This window comes from Chiloscyllium plagiosum, unplaced genomic scaffold, assembly GCF_037043375.1.
Source record: "Chiloscyllium plagiosum isolate Xiang-an unplaced genomic scaffold, Cpla_swu_hap1 HiC_scaffold_24, whole genome shotgun sequence".
Taxonomy (NCBI): Eukaryota; Metazoa; Chordata; class Chondrichthyes; order Orectolobiformes; family Hemiscylliidae; genus Chiloscyllium; species Chiloscyllium plagiosum.
Genome location: NW_028270162.1, coordinates 18,138,897 through 18,162,372, shown reverse-complemented (window position 1 = coordinate 18,162,372; position 23,476 = coordinate 18,138,897). Strand labels below are relative to the sequence as shown.

Sequence of the window (23,476 nt, the reverse complement as noted above, 5' to 3'; positions counted from 1 at the left end):
CTTATGGAATACAGGGAGAAATAGCCATTTGGATATAGAACTGGTTCGAAGGTACAAGACAGAGGGTAGTGGTGGTGGGAGAATGTTTTTCAGACTGGAGGCCTGTGACCAGTGGAGTGTCACAAGGATCAGTGCTGGGTCCACTAACGTTTGTCATTTAAATGAATGACTTGGATGTGAACATAAGAAACATGGTTATTAAGTTTGCAGATGACATCAAAATTGGAGGTGTAGTGGATAGCAAAGGGGGTTACCTCAGATTACAATGGGATCTTGATCAGATGGACCAATGGGTTGAGAAGTGGCAGATAGAGTTTAATTTATCTAAATGTGAGGTGGGGCATTTAGAGAAAGCAAATCTTAGCAGGACTTCTACACTTAATGGTAAGGTCCTAGGGAGTGTTGCTGAGCAAAGAGACCTTGGAGTGCAGGTTCATAGCTCCTTGAAAGTAGAGTGTCAGGTAGATAGGATAGTGAAGGCGGTGTTTGGTATGCTTTCGTTTACGGGTCAGAGCACTGAGTACAGGAGTTGAGGGGTCATGTTGCAGCTATACAGGACATGGGCCGTGCCACTGTTGGAATATTGCGTGCAATTCTGGTCTCCTTCCTATCGGAAGGATGTTGTGAAACTTGAAAGGGTTGAAAAAAGATTTACAAGGGTATTGCCAGGGTTGGAGGATTTGAGTTATAGGGAGATACAAAGTTAAAAATCACATAATACTAGGTTATAGTCCAACAGGTTTAATTGGAAGCACTAGCTTTCTGAACTCCACTCCTTCATCAGGTGGTTGTGGTGGACATAATTGTAATAGGCTGAGGCTATTTTCCCTTAAGTGTCGGAGGCTGAAGGGTGACCTTAGAGGTTTATAAAATTATGAGGGGCATGGATAGAATAAATAGACAAATTCTTTTCCCTTTTCACGCAGAGGGTGGTACGTGTATGGAATGAACTGCCAGAGAACACGGGAAAGGCTGGTACAAATGCAACATTTAAAAAAGGCATCTGGATGGGTATATGAATAGGGAGGGTTTAGAGGGATATGGGCCAAGTGCTGGCAAAGGACTCTAGGTTGGGATATCTGATCGGCATGAACAAGTCAGACTGAAGGATCTGTTTCCATGCTATGCATCTCTATGACTGACTAAAACCTCAAATCGTCTATTCGGTCACATACTCCATTATTATTTAATAAATCATTTCTAAATTAGTCTAAAGTTCTCAAGTGAAAATTCGGAGGCAATTTTTCATTCAGGTTGCAGTGAAAATTTGGTACATTCATATCTTGAAGGCTGAAGAAACTGGGTCAATTGAAATCTTCAAAAGTGTGGGACAGATGACTATACAAAGATTAAGGGCTTTGAAACTTTTAAAATAAATTCATGGAATGAATTTGCATGGCTAAATATGTAAATAGAATTACTGCAGTATTCAGGAATAAACTTTAAAACTAGTGTCTGTAATCTGAAATTGGAGAATTCACTGTTGGGTAGAATACATCGACTATCATGTAAAACAAAGATTAAAAAAAAGAGTAAAAAGGCTTAAAGAAATATGGCAAATTATTTAAACAGCAGCAACTCCAAAGAAAGAGAGAGAGTGAAGTCAACTGCCAGCACCTGTCATGTAAATTAGGCAGAAATTAGGTGATTTCTGCCTGAAGACATTGGATCTTTGCCATGATACAGCTCAATGAGCACCTGAAAAATTTTTGAATCTGCCCAAATATCATTCACAAAGTTGGCAGACTGTGGAAGAGAAATATGCAAAGATTTCAATCCTGGACTTGAACATGGTTCTCTCATTCATACTTTAATCAAAATACACCAAATGGCGAGCAGGTGCAGAGACACCCCTGATCACAGGAGCAAGAGTAGATCAGGCCTTGCTAGGAAGCCCAGGTTCAAGTCATTAAGCAATTTATTACCACCCTGATATTTCTTAGGCAAAGAAGACCATCAGACACAAGGACATGAGTAGGCTATCAGTAGGGCCTGCTCTACTATTCAACAGGATCATAAGCTGATCCAACACTCCTCACGTCCACTTTCCTGCCCTTTCTCCATAACTCAATAACCTTACTGATCAAGAATCTATCTCAGCCTTAAATATATGCAAGGACTCTGCCCTCAGCTTTCTGTGGGAAGGAGTTCTGAAGACACTTAACTCTCAGAAAATCCTTCATCTCAATCTTAAAGTAGCACCCCTAATTCTGGAACCTATGCCCTCTGGTCAGAGACTCTTTCATAAGGGGAAACATCCTCAGCGCTTACCCTGTCTCAGGAACCCAACACAATGCAGAGGCTAGGATGACAACAAACAAAATCAATTGGATTACTAATATCTATCCTGAGAAGATCCTTCAACAGAGAAGCCGAGATGAGAAATTAATGGTGGGGTATGCTAAATTTTGCTTTCAAATGCTTGTTGGAGCAAATGTTTGAGTAGGACAGCAATTTTACATAATGGTATTCCTAGGTTGGAAAGTTATGCTTGCTGGAAGCTGCTGGCATCTAAATGCAAATTCATACATCCATTCATTTCAGCATCAGTATTGAGAGATGCACTCCCACATACTGTTAATCATTAAGACCCCACATGTATTTACTTACTGTACACCAACTCCAGAAACAGCAGGGATGGGGATCTTGTGGAAAAAAAAGATACTCAGCTTATATAAAATGACTTTATTTCTAATTTTTGATCTGATACATTACAAATACATTTATACTCTGATATCAGCTTACGTAGCTTTAAAATCACAGCATGATTAGCAAAAAAGAAATTGACTACCACCCATATATACTTTTATAAATATAGGAAAATCATTTACTGTGTCTGTACATAAACTAGGCATCTGAATGGTATGTACTTTGACAAAATGTGAAATTACAGGATGGATAATAAAAAGCAGATATCATTTAAGTCATTGCACCATTATTCTGATCATCTACAATGGGTTATTCAGTTGGTGATTCTGCAGGTGAACAGACAGCCCATGTAATAATCTGAAGCACTGGAGCAATTTAATTCACATTAAAAGGCCAACTGGTTACATCCAAGACTTTCTAAAATTAATTCTCACCCCCCCCCCCATTTCTTTTTATGTTCACTATTGAATGTAAGTGTTGTGAAGATGAAAGCTTATTCGCAAGATAGGCTGCTCCAGATGCACATTCACAAACCAAGTGCAGAATTCCAAACTAATGAAGATCCCCAGTTAATGCTCAACTGTAAAACATAAAAAGCTTTGCAATGGCAGCATGCATTAGAACATCAGCATGGAGCAGTGAGTAATGTGGATTCATTCCTGATCCAGGAGGTCCTGACACCTGAAAACTGAGCAAACGCCAGAATACTCCAGAGAGAAAGAGGGCAGGAAGCAATGGTCATATTGAGGAAAGATACTCATTGCCAGGGTGCTCTCATGTGGCTTCGCACAGCTGTTGGTAGAAGCCACCCTCAGGCAAGTCAGTCATATGTGGTGTGGAAATTGGAGGGCAGGAGGAAATAAAAGATTTAATATCACAATGTTACAAAATCCTGATTCAAGTATAAAATCCTCCAAATAACTCCAGTCAGCAAATACAATAGAATCCATGGTCACATTTTAAACGTGAATAGTTTCACATAAGCTGCTTTACAGACAACTTACTCAACTCAGTTTCCTGCACATGTTAACATTTAGATTCCCATTTTAATCATTTTTTAAAAAACTTTGTTTCATATCCTCAACATACTTAATTACAGACTGATACCAGCAGTCTCTCACAAAAGACTAACCAAGTCACAGGCTACACTGGACGGATACTACCTGCAGAATGCTACCTGCAGAGGGGTGGGGCGGGCGGAAGATGGATTTTGCAGTTCCAGTCAGATTAAGTTTACCCAATAGATTTGGCACATAGACTTAATACATGTACAGTGTTTCAAAAATATTTGAATGTTGGAAAATTCTGCTTACACAATTTGCTGTCTCGAGACACAATCATCATGTTACATACTTAAACTATGGTTAAGCAGTTTATGCAGTTATTTATAGACAGTGGGGCTGTTAGACACAATGTCAGGCATCACGGACACTGCACTTTTCTCAATGCCTATGTAATCCTTTCAAACACAGAAGTGGACATTTAAAATCAGTCTTACAAGGGATCCAACGTTAAGATTTAGTATGGTCTAATCAAGTAGGTAACTCAATTTTTTCCCTTCATCCTGAAGTCAAATCTAGTTCTGAATGCTTTGAAGCTTTGGTTTTGACTCAAGACTAACTCTTTCTCTCTCTGCAGATGGTGCCAGATCTGCTGAGTATTTTGACCCCTTGCTATTTCAGAAGCTTGTTTCTGGGATGGGTCAGTAAGCCATACTGACACTGAGACACACACACACGTAAGAAAGTTCATTGAGGAAAAAGGCAATGGACAATGAGGAAGGTAGCACCATTCCTGCTCAGACATGGTCACAGATGAACTGATGGCTTTTATCAGGAATGCAAATGCATTGCATAGTTGCAACATAGGATAGAGGATGGTTTTTAAAAGGGATAGATGAGCAAAGGCTCAGGACAATGGCCTATTCCTCTCAATAGATTCTGATTGCACTTGGCTTAAAAAAAAAGGTCCCTTTTGTCCTCACCTCTTCCAAAACCAGGCAAAACGATGTCTTGGAAATTGTTCTTGTATTTAGACTGCATGATGAATTGTGGTGAACCTCCAAGTGGCTGCTGTACCACAAGCTACCAGACAGGGTTAACCTTGGGAGGTTGTACCACACCTTTTCCAAGTTTCAACAAAACACTAGGCAGAGAGAAGTTGTGCTATCCTCAAGGCATTTAGTTTCCAAATCATAACTAATCCATTACATCCTCAAACACTAGGGCATCAAACTGAAGCCTTGGTCATTTCTGTTTTATGGAGATTTTAAAGTATAGTTCATATAAAAGTACATAGAAAATAAACTTCCAATTTACATACAAAATGTTTAAACCAAAACCAGACCCAAGCCTTTTTATGACTCATTTGTCTCATATGGAACTTGCACAAATTGTAGCCTATACCATTAGAGAGAGCTGGAGGCGTATTAGGAGGCTGGAAGAGGAGAGCGAGTTGGCAAACATCAAATTTTATAGGCACAACAGAGGAAGATAAACTTGTTCCTGGCTTGAGATCTTTAAAAGGAGAGTGGCACCAACTTTAACTCTCTCAGATATACAAGGTTGTCTTACTCATGGTGAAGCAAATACTAAAATAAAAGTGTGAACTCTTATGGGGAGGACAGTCAACTTGGTCATCTCTAGTTGTGGCTTTGAGGATACAAATGGAACTCTAAATCCTAAGTAAGTGTCAATATCCCTGACAAGGAGGTCCTAAGTTCATCAGAGCTCAATGGAACTAAACACAAAGTACTGCGGATGCTGGAGATCTGAAGAGTCATTGGACTCAGATCAGTAACTGTTGCACTTCCTCCAGCACTCCTGCTTTCATCTCAGTTGAGCTTCGGCTGCTGAATCCTCTCATTATGACCAGGAAGAACAATCTTATTGGCACAGAATGAAAATGAATTTTAAAAATGTTTGATATGAAATAACAAATTGTGTAGGGTAGCACACATTTAACCTTCAACCCTGACAGTGAGGCTATGGCCAGTGAATCACTTTCTTACAAAGACAAGAATTTTAATGTTTTAAAAAGCATCAATACTTCCAACAACTTAACAAGGAGGAGGAGGAGGAAATGGGGTGGTGGGGGAATCCCATGTGCAAATTCCAACCATCCCTCTTCTAAGTTGTGAATAAAAACAAAGAATGCCAAACGCACAACACATAACACTCTCATGGTCTACGTCAATATTAGTGAACATGTTGCTAAAAGCACACTATTCTTTCAAGATTCATTTTAATGTATGATTTTCTAACAACCTCAACTGTTTTTTTTAAAAACTATTCTGCACTTAAAGTGAATTAAAACAAGTTCAAGTACACAAAGTAAAAATGACTGCAGAGAGACTGTGACTGTAAAAAGGCACTTGGGTTTCACGTCAGTAAAATACTGAAAAGCCATGTGAATGATGCATAAATTATAGGTGATACTTCACTTCCTAGCACAGAGAATGACATTTGGAAAGCAATTTGGGAAGCTACTTTTCACTTTTAGTGTTTAAATGTGGGGGAGGGCAAAATCCATTCTGCAAAACTCTGAACTAAACCTCTGATGGTCATTTTTCATTCCACTCACATCTGACGTATTTCCATTTCTCCTCTGCTTTTCACAGCCACTTGTTCCTGAGGGGGAAAATGTAAATCATTTTTTAATAAAAAGTCATTTTTAGCAAAAATGATACATAGGAAAATTACCTTTAATCATGTACTTGACAAATTAAATTCAATTAATTATAAAGAATTAAAAATGGCCATTATTTCAAACTGCAAAACTATTTACATAGAAGCATAGAATATAGAAGGAGTAGGCCATTTGGCCCTTTGAGTCTTGCTCCACTATTAAATATGACCATAGCTGATCATCCAACTCCGTGCTCCATTCCCTTTTTCTCCCCATAGGTTTTGCTTACTTTACACTTAAAGAACATGGCTGAAATTAATGTTGAGTAATGTGCTCCTCAGATTCAACTACAAAATACTTTCATGTTTAATAAGAAAATATGAGTTAATTAAGGACAAAGATCATACTTATTTGACTATCCATGGGATTCAGGAATCATCCACAAGGCTGACATTAACGCCCATCCCCAATTGCACTTAAAAAAAAAAGTTATGGCGAGTCAACTGAGGACTTGGTAAGCAACACAGAACTGTTGAGAATCAGCCATATTCTGTGGGTTGTCTCAACCTTCAGACTGGGTGAGGAGAGATTGCCTTGCCTAAAGAACATTAAAGAAATAAGCAGCTGCATGCTTACTACTACTGACTCCAGCTGTTTTACTTCATTAGATCACTCAAATCAAAATTGCCTATGCAGCAGTGAATCTTGAACTCATGCCTCAGAGTGGCTATAGACTGTTTTCTATAAATTCTATAATCTATTATAACACATTGAACAGTATATGCATTCAGTGTGGGGATATTGGTCATGCTGAATCATTAATTAGCTACTTAGTAGGTAATATTCATTAAATGTGTCCAATAGAAAGGCTGCAGTAGTGAGTACAGTGGGTTCTTTCTTGATTCTGCGCTTTCGGAGATAAGTCTCTTGATTAAACAAAATATAAGCCATAGCTATTAACTTAACGTGGTGTAGTGTTTTGTAGAGGAATAAGAAGGTGTTATTTTTTGGGTCTGTAGATTGCGAAGGAGCAAAAATGTCCTTTGCAGTGATATGTACTTCTTGTCAGATGTGGGAGTTTAAAGAGAATTTAAGGGTTACTGTGGATTATATCTGCCATAAGTGCTGTTGGATGCGAATCTCATCAGATTGAATGGATCGGTTGGAGAGACAGAAGCGATGAGGAATTTGTAACAGCATGGCAGTGATGGATGGCAGTTATAAGATTGGCGGGGGGGGGGGGGTCTCAGATACAGTCACACAGATGGATTAACTCCAGGAAGGGCAAGAGACGTAGGCACCTAGGGCAGGAGCCTTTGTGGATATACCCATTTCGAACAGGTATGCTGTTTGGGAAAATGTAGGGGGGTGATGGATTCTCAGGCGAACGTCGCATGAACAGCCAAGTTTCTGGTATTGAGACTGGCTCTAATGCAACGAAGGGTACGTCAACTTCCAAGAGATCAATAGTATGAGGGGATTCTGTAGTCCAAGGTACAGACAGATGTTTCTGTGGCCAGCAGAGGAAAAGCAGAATGGTGGTTGTTTCCCTGGTGCCAGGATCAAGGATGTCTCTGAGAGGGTGCAGAATGTTCTCACGGGAGAGAGGGGCCAGCAAGAGGTCATTGTCCACATTGGAACCAACGATATAGGAAGGGAAAAGGTTGAGATTCTGAAGGGAGATTACAGAGAGTTAGGCAGAAATTTAAAAAGGTCCTCAACGGGAGTAATATCTGGATTACTCTCAGTGCAACAAGCTAGTGAGGGCAGGAATAGGAAGATAGAGCAGATGAATGCATGGCTGAGGAGCTGGTGAATGGGAGAAGGATTCACATTTTTGGATCATTGGAATCTCTTTTGGGGTAGAAGTGATCTGTACAAGGAGGACGGATTGCACCTAAATTGGAAGGGGACTAATATGCTGGCAGGGAAATTTGAGAGAACTGCTTGGGAGGATTTAAACTAGTAAGGTGTGGGGGGTGGGACCCAGGGAGATAGCGAGGAAAGAGATCAATCTGAGACTGGTACAGTTGAGAACAGAAGCGAGTCAAACAGTCAGGGCAGGCAGGGACAAGGTAGGACTAATAAATTAAACTGCATTTATTTCAATGCAAGGGGCCTAACAGGGAAGGCAGAAGAACTCAGGGCATGGTTAGGAACGTGGGACTGGGATATCATAGCAATTACAGAAACATGGCTCAGGGATGGACAGGACTGGCAGCTTAATGTTCCAGGATACAAATGCTACAGGGAGGATAGAAAGGGAGGGGGGGAAGAATTTGATAAGGGATAGCATTACAGCTGCGCTGAGGGAGGATAATCCTGGAAATACATCCAGGGAAGTTATTTGGGTGGAACTGAGAAATAAGAAAGGGATGATCACCTTATTGGGATTGTATTGTAGACCCCCTAATAGTCAGAGGGAAATCGAGAAACAAACTTGTAAGGAGATCTCAACTACCCTATTATTCTTAGAGATAGCTATGGTAGGGGATTTTAACTTTCCAAACATCGACTGGGACTGCCATAGTGTTAAAGGTTTAGATGGAGAAAAATTTCTTAAGTGCGTACAAGACAATTTTCTGATTCGGTATGTGGATGTACCTACTACAGAAGGTGCAAAACTTGACCTACTCTTGGGAAATAAGGCAGGGCAGGTGACTGAGGTGTCAGTGGGGGAGTACTTTGGGGCCAACGACCATAATTCTATTCGTTTTAAAATAGTGATGGAAAAGGATAGACCAGATCTAAAAGTTGAAGTTCTAAATTGGAGAAAGGCCAATTTTGACTGTATTAGGCAAGAACTTTCAAAAGCTGATTGGAGGCAGATGTTCGTGGGTAAAGGGATGGCTGAAAAATGGGAAGCCGACAGAAATGAGATAACAAGAATCCAGAAAAAGTATATTCCTGTCAGGGTGAAAGGGAAGGCTGGTAGGTATAGGAAATACTGGATGACTAAAGAAATTGAGGGCTTGGTTAAGAAAAAGAAGGAAGCATATGTCAGGTATAGACAGGATAGATTGAGTGAATCCTTAGAAGAGTATAAAGAAAGTAGGAGTATACTTAAGAGGGAAATCAAGAGGGCAAAAAGGGAAATGAGATAGCTTTGGCAAATAGAATTAAGGAGAATCCAAAGGGTTTTACAAATACATTAAGGACAAAATGGTAGAAGGGTGATAAGGACATGCCAGGGAACTATAGACCAGTGAACCTGACGTCAGTGGTGGGCAAGTTGTTGGAGGGAATCCTGAGGGACAGGATGTACATGTATTTGGAAAGGCAAAGACTGATTAGGGATAGTCAACATGGCGTTGTGCGTGGGAAATCATGTCTCACAAACTTGATTGAGGTTTCTGAGGGAGTAACAAAGAGGATTGATGAGGGCAGAGCGGTACATGTGATCTATATGGACTTCAGTAAGGCGTTCGACAAGGTTCCCCATGGGAGACTGATTAGCAAGCTTAGATCTCACGGTATACAGGGAGAATTAGCCATTTGGACACAGAACTGGCTCAAAGGTAGAAGACAGAGGGTGGTGGTGGAGGGATGTTTTTCAGACTGAAGGCCTGTGACCAGTGGAGTGCCACAAGGATCGGTACTGGGTCCTCTACTTTTTGTCATTACATAAATGATTTGATTAGATTACAGTGTGGAAACAGGCCCTTCGGCCCAACAAGTCCACACCGACCCGCCGAAGCGAAACCCACCCATACCCCTTACCTAACACTACAGGCAATTTAGTCTGGCCAATTCACCTGACCCTGCACATCTTTGCGATGGTGGGAGGAAACCGGAGCACCCGGAGGAAACCCACGCAGACACGGGGAGAACGTGCAAACTCCACACAGTCAGTCGCCTGAGGTGGGAATTGAACCCGGGTCTCTGGCGCTGTGAGGCAGCAGTGCTAACCACTGTGCCACCGTGCCGTGGATGTGAGCATAAGAGATACAGTTAGTAAGTTTGCAGACGACACCAAAACTGGAGGTGTAGTGGACAGCAAAGGGGGTTACCTCAGATTACAACAGGATCTGGATCAGATGGGCCAATGGGCTGAGAAGTGGAAGATGGAGTTTAATTCAGATAAATGCGAGGTGCTGCATTTTGGGAAAGCAAATCTTAGCAGGCCTTATATACTTAATGGTAAGGTCCTAGGGAGTGTTACTGAACAGAGACACCTTGGAGTGCAGGTTCATAGCTCCTTGAAAGTGGAGTCGCAGATAGATAGGATAGTGAAGGCGGCGTTTGGTATGCTTTCCTTTATTGGTCAGAGTATTGAGTACAAGAGTTGGGAGGTCATGTTGCGGCTGTACAGGATATTGGTTAGGCCACTGTTGGAATATTGTGTACAATTCTGGTCTCCTTCCTATTGGAAAGATGTTGTGAAACTTGAAAGGGCTCAGAAAAGATTTACAAGGATGTTGCCAGGGTCGGAGGATTTGAGCTATAGGGAAAGGCTGAACAGGCTGGGGCTGTTTTCCCTGGAGCGTCAGAGGCTGAGGGGTGACCTTATAGAGGTTCACAAAAATATGAGGGGCATGGATCGGATAAATAGGCAAAGTCTTTTCCCTGGGGTCAGGGAGTCCAGAACTAGAGAGCATAGGTTTAGGGTGAGAGGGGAAAGATATAAAAGAGACCCAAGGGACAACTTTTACACACAGAGGGTGGTGAGTGTATGGAATGAGCTGCCAGAGGAAGTGGTGGTGGCTGGTACAATTGCAACATTTAAGAGACATTTGGATGGGTATATGAATAGGAAGGGTTTGGAGGGATATGGGCTGGGTGCTGGCAGGTGGAACTAGATTGGGTTGGGATATCTGGTCGGCATGGACGGGTTGGACCGAAGGGTCTGTTTTAATGCTGTACATCTCTATGACTCTATTTGGTTTGTTATAATAAAAATCTTAAACCTTTTCTTCCTGAATGGGAATTGAATTCTCTTTGAAGTTGGTCTCTATGAGGATCATAACAGCCAAAAGTTGTTTGCATTCAGGCAACAAGTACAATCTTATAATTGATCCCAGCTCAGGAAGGGAGAAAACAAAGTTCCTGTTCTATGTCAGTTTCCAGAGACACCTTGGAGAAAATTCTCATATGGACATTAAAAAAGCAGAGGATTGGGGCTATCCCCCTCAACATCATGAGCGAAGAGTGACTCAATCTGCCCAAGGATTTACAGTTTAGTAAAGAAGCAGAACCTTCTGAAATTAGATAACCTTTTATCACATTGCAAAAGTTGATTGATAATTTTTTTATCATATTGCAAAAGTTGAACACTCCATATGGCCATTGTATTCTTCATCTATACCCGGAACAAGTGTATGGTGGCTTGTTTTTCAAATCTTGTTTGACAGGGGAGGTAAAAGTTCAAATGTTACCTTTCTATTCTGTTCCAAACGCTGGTATTATCTCATCTATGGCCCTTTTGCTGCTGCATCAAGCCAACATTTTCATAGATCCGGCCACCCTCATCTTTCATTCTGCATCAAAAGATACTGTTCAGTAAAATGTGTTCACCGTGGCATATACACATAACACTATTATAATAAGTTTCTGGTTTTTGCTGCTCAATACCCTGCCATAGCTACAACACAAATATCTGACCTATTACCTTCTTAAAAGGGGATTTACGGTGCCCCAATTGTTATTCTCCATATACCAAAACTGAAATAATTATTTCTCTCAACTCCAATTCTGTTTGGATAGGCAGGACATTTGTAGTACTTACAGCTGATACGTGCACTATATACAGTATTCTATTTTCTGAAAACCTTGTAGATGTTCAAAAAACAAAGTGCTTCTCATATCCCAGAGAAAAACTCCACTGCAATATCCCTCGACATGAACCTTGTGCTCATGTATGTGAGAGAGATTGCAAACTGAAAAATGTCACATGCCTAGCTAACTTTTAACTGTTTCTTCCATTGCACCATTCATTTGGGAATTCCACTTTCAACTTCACGTGGTTACAACTGGAAAGCTAACTCACTGCCAGATTGCAAGGTAATCCATTAATGCATTTGTGACCACAGGTGAGAAGTGTTATTAATTCTGTAGTCCTGGAATCAGAAATGCAACGCCATCATGCTTACTAACACTGCAAAGTCATCTTGTAATATTGTGTCAGTGAATAATACTGACTTTATGCAAGTGATATTATGTATAGTGTTGAAAACAATAACCCTAATTCATATTTTACCAATGTTTCAGTTTGAGATCAGGTAACTGTTCTCTTTAATGTAGCATATTGCTAGGAAGAAATCACAACCAGTTATCATTTTCAATAAGTCAGAGTCAAAAAAGAAAATCACAGTATATTAACAAAATCAAATTATACCAAATATTTTCATGAAAAAAATGTATTCCAGTTTCACACCCAACATCTGTCCCTAAGACACTACCCTCTCTCCCTCGTAGCCCTACACGCGGATGAAAAAAACCATTTCAACTGGGACAACATATCCATCCTGGGACAGGCTAAGCAAAGACATGCCAGAGAATTCCTAGAGGCCTGGCACTCCAACCACGCCATAAACAAACACATAGATCCAGATACCATCTATCAACCCCTCAGAAAACTAACAGGAAATGACATCACCACAACCCCTAGGAACCCCATCCAGGACAAATATATAAATAGAAAGCAGGAGACAACAGCTTCGCTTCACTTGGAGGTCGCCACTGATGTTGTTACCTAGCTAGGTAATGAAACGTCTGGATATCAAACCTACAGTTCAGCGAGCAAACCTACACCCTAAATCTGTCCCTAAATTGACAGTTGAGAGATTAATCCAGAGCATGCATTCTGCACCTCAATTTACTACTTCACACTGACTTTACCCCAACTCAAAATAATAACCAGGAGTGCGCTACTCTTCTCTGATAGGAATCTTTCATCACATGATAGCTCACATTATGGCAACGGAGTTAGTTGCAATCCCTGTGGAGTTAAGACCATTTGCATGCTTAAAACTGAATATAAATAATCGCCCTCCATCCACATGCTACAGAAAGTCAACCTCAAGTAGGCATTTAAAACCAAGTGCAGACAGGAGAGCTAAAGTAATCAAATAAAAACTGCATCATCCCAAATGATACAGTACTCGCGATATTTAAGCATTTCCATACATCACATGTACTGCAGCATCATTACACATCTCCAGCACCAGGTCCACAAATTGCTACCTTTGAACGAAAAAAGCTTAAACCCAAAATCAATATCAATTCTAACAAAATACCAAGGATATAAAGGGTCAGAACTTATCGCAATACGGCATCTTGCAGAATCTGCCATTTAGCCCTGCAAATTCAGGACCAAATTATTTTGCTCACAATGTGATGTGAGCTGTTAACAATGCAAAAAAAAAAATAGGATGCCTGGGATCCCAATCAACAATGAGAATTAACAACTGGGAAATGAAAACAGGGAGTGTTTAAAGGAAATGGAATTAAAAACAGTGAAATCAACAAACTAGGCACAAGAAGGAAAAGAGAGAAAGAAAGCAAGATTGCGTTGAGACAGAAAGAAAAAAAAGAGACCAAGAAAAATAAAGACATTTTTGAAGTGTTATCTAAAAATTGAAAACATAGAAGAACTTCCCACTAACAAATGTTTACAAAAAGGTTTTTAAACCTCAGCTGCTATTATTTTAACAAATTAGTTACTGTTTATAGATTTAACCACCTGAAGCACCAATAGATTTAGTTAAACAGATGAACAAACTAAATGCTGCAGTTCTTTACGAGTAGCAACATAATTGGTATCTAGTTGCAATCCAATTTAATTCAGCATACAGCTAGTTTGATGAATTACAAATTCACTTCTAAGAGTTTTGGCTTTTGTCTCTCCCAAATACTGCAGGAAAGATCACTCCAATCAAAATTGTTCACTTTCCATTACACTTCTTGCCTTTTACATATTCTAATATTCATCATATTTACCACACCCAGATCATTAACAGGTGAATGTTTCAATTGTCTGTCACTTAAAGCATTTCTAGCCCCAAATGTCATTGATACAGCATACAGGTTGGAAAGCAGATGAAGATTGCACTCTTCCTTTCTACGTTGCCCCCTTTTTCACAGCAGCCAGTTGTTATATTCTGAGATTTCAATGTCCAGTTACATTGACAGTTGCTGTGTAACTTAAGTACTAAGTGTGGGGTCAGGATTCTGAGGGGCAGGATGGCAGCGATAGGGTTAAAATACAAACTCAAAAGGCACAAAGTACAGCCTCCTTTACCTCAGACCCAGGCACCTTATAATGCATCACACAGCATTACCTTTTTTCCTTTAATTAGTGGGCATCACTGGATATTGCCTATTCCTAATTGTCCAGAAAGCAGTTATGAGTCAACCATATTGCTGTGGCTTGGAGTCACAGGTAGGCCAGACTAGGCAAGGATGACAGATTTCCTTCACCAAAAGGACATTAAAAAACCCATCTGGTTCACTAATCAACAGAAACTTGGATGGAGTCCTGGGTTGCTAGCACAGTTACACTACCAGATTGCCATTGACTCCCCTTCTCTAATCTTTATGATGATTTTGTGACCGCCTACGATGATATAAACTTGAGGCCACCTCAAATTCATTTTCCCCATTTCTGTAGTCAGCACTATAAAAATAAACCACCCAAAGTTAACCACTAGTAAATCTCCTATAACAGAGAAAAGCATTAAGATGTATATAAATTACACTATTACTGTAAAACTGGAAATATTGTTAAATTATGGTGAAATGTACTTACTCTGTGCATGCTGGATTAGGTGTGCAGGGTGGGAAAGGGCTCTGGTCTCCTCCACACGTTAGGTCTGATAAGGAATATTTGATGTTTGTGTATTCACGGCCTTTAATCTTGCTTTTCTGGAACAGTTGGGGATCTTTTTAGAATGCTTATGCTTGACACAATAATTTATTTGAGCAAAAATATAATTTTTCTGATCTTACTCCTCAAAAAAAAGTCTCTTCCTTCCTTACTCACAAAGCCAACACTATACTCCACATGCTCCTTAATGCATAATTATGGAATAAAGCATCTCACATACACTACACTGGCCTCAGGACCAGGAGTATGCTACTCAGACCATCCTATAATTCAAAAACAAATGGCCTATCTACAATCTGACACCACATTAAGTTGTAAAGAAGAAGGCTGCAAAAAGACAGATAGGCTGAGTGAGTGGGGAAGATGTGAGAAGAAAAAAATGTAAAATTATCTACTTTGGCAGGAAGAATTAAAAGACAATACACCTAAATAGGGAGAGATTTCAGAGCTTTAAGGTGTAGAAGGTTTTAGGTGTCTTTGTGCATGACTCAAACAAAGTTATTAGGCAGTCACAACAAGTCATTAGAAATCATGAGGAATTGAATACCAAAGAGGGAGTTATAGAGGGCATTGATGTGACTGTATCTGGAGTATTGTGTACAGTATCAATCACCATATCTATCAAAAGGAAATAATTTGGAAGCAGTACAGAGAAGATTTACGCGATCAAAATCTGGAATGACAAGATTTTCTTTACAAGAAAGATGTGGTTAGGCTTGGCTTGCATTCACTCAAGTTCAGAATAGCAAGTGGTGATGATTAAATCATACAAGATCCTGGGTGGTCCTGACAGAGTATATGTGCAGAGGTGGTTTCTGGTTATGGGAGAATCTAGAACTAGGGGTCACTGTTTAAAAATCAAGGCATGCACATTTAAAATCAATTAGGTGAATTGTTTTCTCAGAGATTCACATGTCTTTAAAACTCTCTTCTTGAAAAGGTAGAAGCAGAGAACTTGATAATTTTTAAGGCAGAGAAAACTTTTTAGGCACAGAAACAGATTCTTGTTATGCAAGGGTGTGAAAGGGTGAAAAACAGATTTGAGATTACAATCAGATCAGTTAGAGGAAACATATTCCATGAATCTACCCCATTAATTGTAAATGTAACCAGTGAAACCAGCCTGAATCTTTCATCAATATGTATAAATGACCACACACCTACATATACATATTAGTACGCATCCCTATTAGCACATTTCTCAGCAGGAGCCATTAGAGAATAACCAGCAGCAGAAACCCTGGCTGAATTTTCCCATAATAGTGAACTGAAATAAACCATATTATACTTTCAGCCATCACAGCAAAGATCCGCTAAGATCTGTATCTGTACTGCTTTTGGTTTGAATAACACCATTTGTGGTGAGTTGTCAGAGACTTTTTCCCTATTCAGTGCAAATTTATAAATCTTTAACACCATTGAGGAATGGCAGCAAGGGTTTCTCTTTTGTTCTTAATCAGGATTTTCCAATGGACATATGAAATGTATTCAGGTTTTCACACGTAACAAAAGACTATCAAACTACCTTATTCACCCAATCTCATTGCCCAAACACATGTTGGATAGAATGGTTCTCTCTCATTGGTAGAACTCCATTGAAAGGTTCTACCCAATTGGTATTATAATGAACAATTATCTGTAAACAGCATTAAGAGAGTCATTTATAGAACAGAACATATTAAACAGTGTTACTATTTGGTTCACTGGACACATACCTGCTCCTCCTCGATGCGACGCTGCAGGGTTTCAATATAGTGCTGAACAGCCATGTAAATGAACCTGTATTGGGCCTCAGTTTGAACCATCCCAGAACGCTGAGACCGTACCATCTGGATACTCTTTGGAACATCAATATCACAGTCCACACCTATAGTGCAGAAACCCACATTACACATTGTCCCCACTGAAGGATTTATGTATCAAACCACTCAAATATCACATTTACAAAGCATAATACAGACAGTATAATATTCACACAAACAATTCATACATGACCATATTTAAAGAGTTACCTCAAAAACTGTTCCAAATACTTATACACCGAAAGGTGTTAAAAGAAAGTGATGTGTTCAAAAAAGTCAGCCACACCCCCCCAACTTTGCTTTTGCATTCATGATGCACACTGCACGAAAGGGGCTATTTAATTTTATATTTAAATTTTATTTATCACAATTCAAAACTACAAAATTTCTACATCAGTAGAAAAGAATCTGTGGAAATGTACAGTCAATTGAGGCTTGTACTCACCTTTCTCTCTGATTATGTCAATTAGAATGTCAATCACAATAAAGGTCCCTGTACGCCCAATCCCTGCACTGTTGGAAAACAATCATTTTTAAGATACAGCCTAAGGATTAGTTCAGAACAAGTTAAAACTTCAACCAACTGGATTTCAGAGATGAAAACTTGCAATTAAACATAGGGTACATTTAACTGGTATCAGGGTTATAGATTACTGCTCAAACAGGAAAAGCTTCACTGACTTCAGAGCTTGATGCTTCCAATGAATGCATGAAATAAGAACCCTTATGTCCCATTGCCAGCTTTTTTTATGATTAATGAGCAAAGAGGGATATTCACAGTTTAGGAGGGCTAACAGTGAGTGAGCAGAAAAGGGTGGAGTGAATAGAGGAGTGGTCAAGAGAGAAAATAAAGAGTGCGGGTACCCATTGTTAACTCTGTTGGAAAGATTGTGGAAAGGCAAGCAGAACTGATCTCAGAAACAAACGTCTATTTGTTTATATAATCTGCTGGTATAATTTAAATAAGGCTGCTCTTGAGATATAATTTGCCAATGGCCTCAGCACTCAAAGTTTACATCTTCAGGACAGGAAAGAAATTACAAGGAAAATGGTTTTAAAAAGTATACTTAATCACCTGTCCTCTTTCCCGAATTATTCCAGAAAAATTATACTTCAGCCAAAACCATATTTAAAAAATCACTACTTTGATGATTAGTAGGTTTCCTATATTTAGGTCAGGACAGCTGAGGGAGTTTTCAAGAAAATTTGCAGGCTTAAAAATCCCAAATATGTGTAGAAAAAATCCACTCAATATCCAAGACAGAAGTAAGGTTAACTTCCACAACTCTCTACCCGTGAGAATTTCTAAGCTGGCTGCTATAAGCAAGCATATTTAGCTTAGGGGAATCTGGGAATATGAGATGACTGTGGACATACATTTTGCTCTGCTGCTGTCTCAATCAAGTTCAAAATAAAAAGGCCAAGATGTGGACTCTTTAGACAATACGGATGTATTATTTTAAAACTAATGAACTGGCAGGTGACAAAGGACCTTAAGAAACCACACAACAGGATATTTAAAGTTTTGTAAATTAGGCAGCTGTGGAGCAGCAATTGGAGTGTTTTGTGCCATAAAGCAGCCACCTGCTTCACACTGAGACTGAAGCTTCAAGCCAATTAATTGTAGACAATTCTAAAATAGCTACAAGCTACTTTTTATAACAGGAACTTGACATAAAGTAATTACAGCCAAAACCTGGGATCGAGACAGTTGGCCTCCAACAACTACATTATCTTCCTTTGTGCTAAATGTCCCTCTAGTTGGTGGACAGCTTCCCCACAGATACCCACTTTAATTGCGCTCCTTAATGATATACCTGGTCATTCAGTCTTTTGCTTATGTTTGCACTAAGTCCATAACAAGGTTTGGAACCAAGTGATCCTGGGAGAACCCAAAAATTGGAACTATTTATGGGTAAGTGTCACACTTGATAGAAGATGCTGTCAGCAGTGCCATCACAGAGTGTAGGCTGAAGAAAAAAAGGACTTGACCAAACTGGATTTGGCCAGTTTTTGATTTTTGCATACAGGACGTACTTGCGCAATTTCCTACATTGTATTTGTAGATGTCAGAGTCAGAGCTGTACTGGAATCAAAGGACTAAAGATGAAGCTAGCTGTGGAGCCAAGTTGTCAGCCCAGCTGACAGGAAGTCTTTTAGGGGCCACAGCCTTTTCTGCATCAAGTATGACCTTGCATTTTTGATATGTGAAGTGATTGGATGGCTGAAGATTGGAATGTAATGTAACATTTGTCCATGAGGTGATAAACCATAACTCAGGTCTGTACTTACTTTAGCATCTCAGCCAAATTAGCGTACTTGCTGCTCTCGAGGACCACAAGCAAGGCGAAAAATTGCTGCAGCCAATTTCATAAATGTACACGGAGGTCGATAAATGAAAGATGCTTTGAAATGACTTAAATAGGAGAACAGTGAGGAATATGAAAGTTTTTATTTTCTTGACAGAAGTCAAAAAAAGCACCTGCATGTGAAACAAACTAAATGACCTAACAAAGTGTTATGGTAAATTTTCCTTTGTCTCATAATGCAAGCATAAAACAGGGAAGTAATTCAGCTGAGCCTTCTATGGAAACTTACCATCTTCACCCTCAGTATCTTGTTTCTAGAACTGTTCCAGAGTTTATAATCAAACTATTCTTCTGAGAATAGTATGCCAAGTAATAATCAGAGTGGAGAATGGCTATTATCAATTCTGAACTTCTTAAATTTCACATTTGTCCCCTCGTCTTGCAGTTGTATATCAATTTAAGATTGTGTACAGAATTAACTGGTTAATCCTGGATGCAAGACCACTTCATTAAACTCATTAGGCTATTTTTATTTAACCTTGTCTAATTACAATTGGCACCAACAGAACATAGTCTTGTGGCTCTTTACTGCATTACTTCCAGGGATTGAATATTTTCTTCAACTTCAGGCAGTAAAGCGCAAGGAAAATGTAAGGCTTGGACATGTTATACAGTCTCAACATGACAGCATCAGTTATAAACCCCGATCTGGCAATATAGCTCAGTATTGTTTGTTTTGTTAATTGCTGATGGGTAACAATTGAACTTGCCAAGTCTTGGTTTACTAATGCTCCCAGGTCTCCCTTCTGTTTCTCCCCTAAATAGTCCAACACCATTACACTTAAATAATGAGTACTTGGCAGCAAAATCTGTAGCAAAAGTCTAATCAAGGAACTAAAATAGTAACACATAAAAAGGTGAAGTTTATTTTCACTGAAAATCTTTTAATGTTTGTAGGTATTCATTTGAAATGGTATTTTTTTTTTAAAAAGACCAAGACCTGTAGATAATTAGACAATAGAGCAGGAACTGTATCTGAAAAAAAAAATCAACTAAACTTGTATTGCATTGTATAATAGTAGAATATAAGCTTCAACATCTATTTTGTCACTGTATCGGACTATTGTTCATTCAGTTTTACTGCAAACCAAAGTATTCTTTCAACTCAAATGGAAGGATTTAATTTGATTTAATCTGAATGAGCTGGAGTAGCAGGAAGAGTGTTTAATATGGTTTCAATGACATGGGATAATGACAGCGTTGAAGTTTTTTTTGGTGGGGTAGGGGTGGGGGAGTCAAGGAGAGCGAGCTTGAGACACATCAAAAATCACAAAATAAAAACTCAGTAAGGATTTCAGCTCTCAAGAGGCATGCTATTGCATCAGGACAGCTTTTGACTCTTCTGATGAAAAAGTGAAATATTGTGGCTTCAGTGTTAATGCTCCCATGTGAATAACAACCCACTCGATATACTGGAATCAACGTGTAGCCTTGAGATTGTATTTGATGAGCAGTTAACACAAGATAGGGCTTTGAGGTTAGAATATAAAATCTAAATGCAACTAAGTAGCTTCAGTAAGGAGAAATGCACAAAGCATAATGCTGGATCTCTCAAGACAGGAAGAGGCTGACAACCTGAGGGGCAACTTCATCTACAGAGAGGGTGGACTGTGTATGAAATGAGCCACCAGAGGAAGTGGTAGAGGCAGGTACAATCACAGCACTGAGAAGACATTTGGACATGTACATGGAATAGGAAAAGTTTATAGGAATATGGGTCAAACCCGGGCAAATGGGATGAGTTAAGTTTGGGATACCTGGTCTGCACGAACAAGTTGGACCGAAGGGTTGGTTTCCTTGCTGCATGACTATGAATACTTTTTATCTTCCCAGTTTCAAATCCTTAAATTTTCAGGATGGCAACGTGTAACTAGTATACTGCCACAGGGATTAGTCTCAATTATTTACAAGGCTAATGAATGACTTGGATGATGAAAATGAATATACTATTGCCAAGTTTGTGGATGACAAAAATAGTTTGGAAAGCAAGTGATGTGTATGACTCAAACAGCATACAGATGGATATAGAAAGGTTAGGTGAGTGGGCAAGAACTTAGATGGGTAATAATATGGGGATCGAGGTTATACACTTTGACAGTACAAAATAGAGGAGTGGAATATTATTTAAATACTGTAAGATTACAATAGAGGGGGATTTGGACTCCCTGTACATGAATCACAAATTTCAGGAGGTAATAAGGAAGGCAAAATAGCTTTTCTTTAAAGAGTATAAAAACAGGGAGGAGGTCTTGCTAAAACTATACAACATTAGTCACACCACACCCAGAACACATGAACAGTTTGGTCTAATCAATTAAAAGGGAAGATATACTGTATTGGAAGCAGTCACTTCAGAAAAAGTTCACCTGGTTGAGTTCAGATACAAAGGAATATTCTTATGCAGAGGGTGAATACATTGAGCTTCTACTAATTGGAGCTTAGAAGAATGAGAGAAAACCTGAATGAAGCAGACAAGATTCACACGAGATCTTTAGGGGGCATGACAAGAAAGATGCAGAAAAGTTGTCCTCTTGTGGGAATGCCCAGACCCAGAGGACATTACCTCAGAGCAAAACATTGCCCATTTAAAAACAGAGATGAGAACGATTTTTCATTTGGGGCAGGTAGAGAATATGTGGAATTTTTTTACCATAGAAACACGCCATTAAGTATATTCAAGGCTGAAATAAACAGATTGTTAATATTTAAGGGAATTAAGGGTTATGGGGATAAGGCAGGAACATTGAGTCGAGTATCATCAGATCAGCCATGATCTCACTGAAGGCAGAGTAGACCAGGTGGTCTGAATGGCCTACTTACACATATACGTGTGGTGGCCTTCAGACCAAAGAGAGTAAAGCTTCCTCCAGTCCAACAATCTATGAGCCAAACATTTCAACTCAAGTCGAATGGTAAGAGGCAAGGCACACAGCGTCCCAAATCATTAATTCTGATGTGCTTTCTTTAATAAACACTGCCAATTTAGTGACAAAGAGGGGACTGGAGATTCACACACAATACTAACGGAACTGCAACTTTCTTATTCTATATCAAACGTCTTATATTCAGCAAAAAAGCACAGTTGCATCCCAATCAAACATGAAAAGAATGGACTAACCCACAGATAATTATCAAAAATAATTATATCAATGCCTTTTCAAGCATCGCAAAGTAGCAGTATTAAATTATCTGTGCAGTTTCAGACAGGACTCCTGTCAAAAGGATCAATATTCATGCATTACAGGAGTTAATTCCACTACTCCAAACTCAATCTGTTCTCTTACCTGCAATGAACAACAATTGGCCCAGTTTCTGGGATGTTCTCCTGTTTCATATTTACTTCTTCCAGAAAATCCAGAACACCACCCGGATCACTGGGAACACCGTGATCTGGCCACGTTTTGAAATGATATTGCCACACAGTCCTTTCAGTGCATCCCTAAAGACAGATTTACGTTCATATTATAAACTGGGAAATGACGTTTCCAATATTTTGAAGTGAATAGATCTAGGAGCAGGAAACACACCTGCACTTCCCCACTTTTACTACTTACCTGTCCTACTTTAGAGAGTTTGAGCTCCCTCAAGATATAATCATGTGCCGGACTCTCTCGTACATTCCTGACACGCATACCACCATATTCCTTCAAGGACATTTCATCTGGCCAGTATTTCACACATTTGCTCTGAAATAGATGTATGTGGGTAAAGTTTACTTCAAGCATTTGGACATACAAACTCTGCAAATGACACTAAGAAGAGAGTGTTAGGACAATCAGCCCCAATTTTTCTCAAGTTAGATTCACAGTTCAGAGCTTAGCCTATTTTTATGTCCGCTGTGTGCACATAGGTACACATTTTATAACCATAGTTTTTACTTTATGCTTTGGAATATTTATCTATTTTCCCTTAAAAGCATTTTTCTTTCAGCAATCAGTCCCTGGTGCAATAATTTCCATGCTCCAACAACCATCCGCACAAAGATATTTCTCTCAATTTCTCTTGCTACTCAGAGGGAAACATTTAAGCTGACAGTTCTTCATCAGAGATTTTAGAGAACATTGTCTTTTCCTTTTCACTGTCCAAACTAGTTTGATAAACCTCTTAAATCACCCCTTTGCCTTCACTGCTCCAGTGGAAACAACATGCACTTCAACACATTACATTTAGAAAAACATCAAGGTGCTCACTGAGGCATGATAAAA

The 23,476-nt window shown here is 39.4% G+C and overlaps 1 protein-coding gene across 1 annotated transcript in view; it reads right to left on the bottom strand.

The window, feature by feature from the left end:
* Positions 1–3,497: 3,497 nt before the first annotated feature.
* The window catches only part of ptpn11a (protein tyrosine phosphatase non-receptor type 11a), a 58,149-nt gene continuing 38,170 nt past the window's right edge, over positions 3,498–23,476 (bottom strand). The window contains exons 10-16 of the mRNA XM_043715532.2: positions 22,826–22,957; positions 22,556–22,710; positions 17,348–17,415; positions 16,816–16,967; positions 15,023–15,138; positions 11,652–11,753; positions 3,498–6,278 (exon numbers count right to left, since the gene is read on the bottom strand). Coding sequence (XP_043571467.2) covers positions 11,684–11,753; positions 15,023–15,138; positions 16,816–16,967; positions 17,348–17,415; positions 22,556–22,710; positions 22,826–22,957 — 693 coding nt within the window. The 3' untranslated portion in view covers positions 3,498–6,278; positions 11,652–11,683. The remainder of the gene's footprint in view (positions 6,279–11,651; positions 11,754–15,022; positions 15,139–16,815; positions 16,968–17,347; positions 17,416–22,555; positions 22,711–22,825; positions 22,958–23,476) is intronic.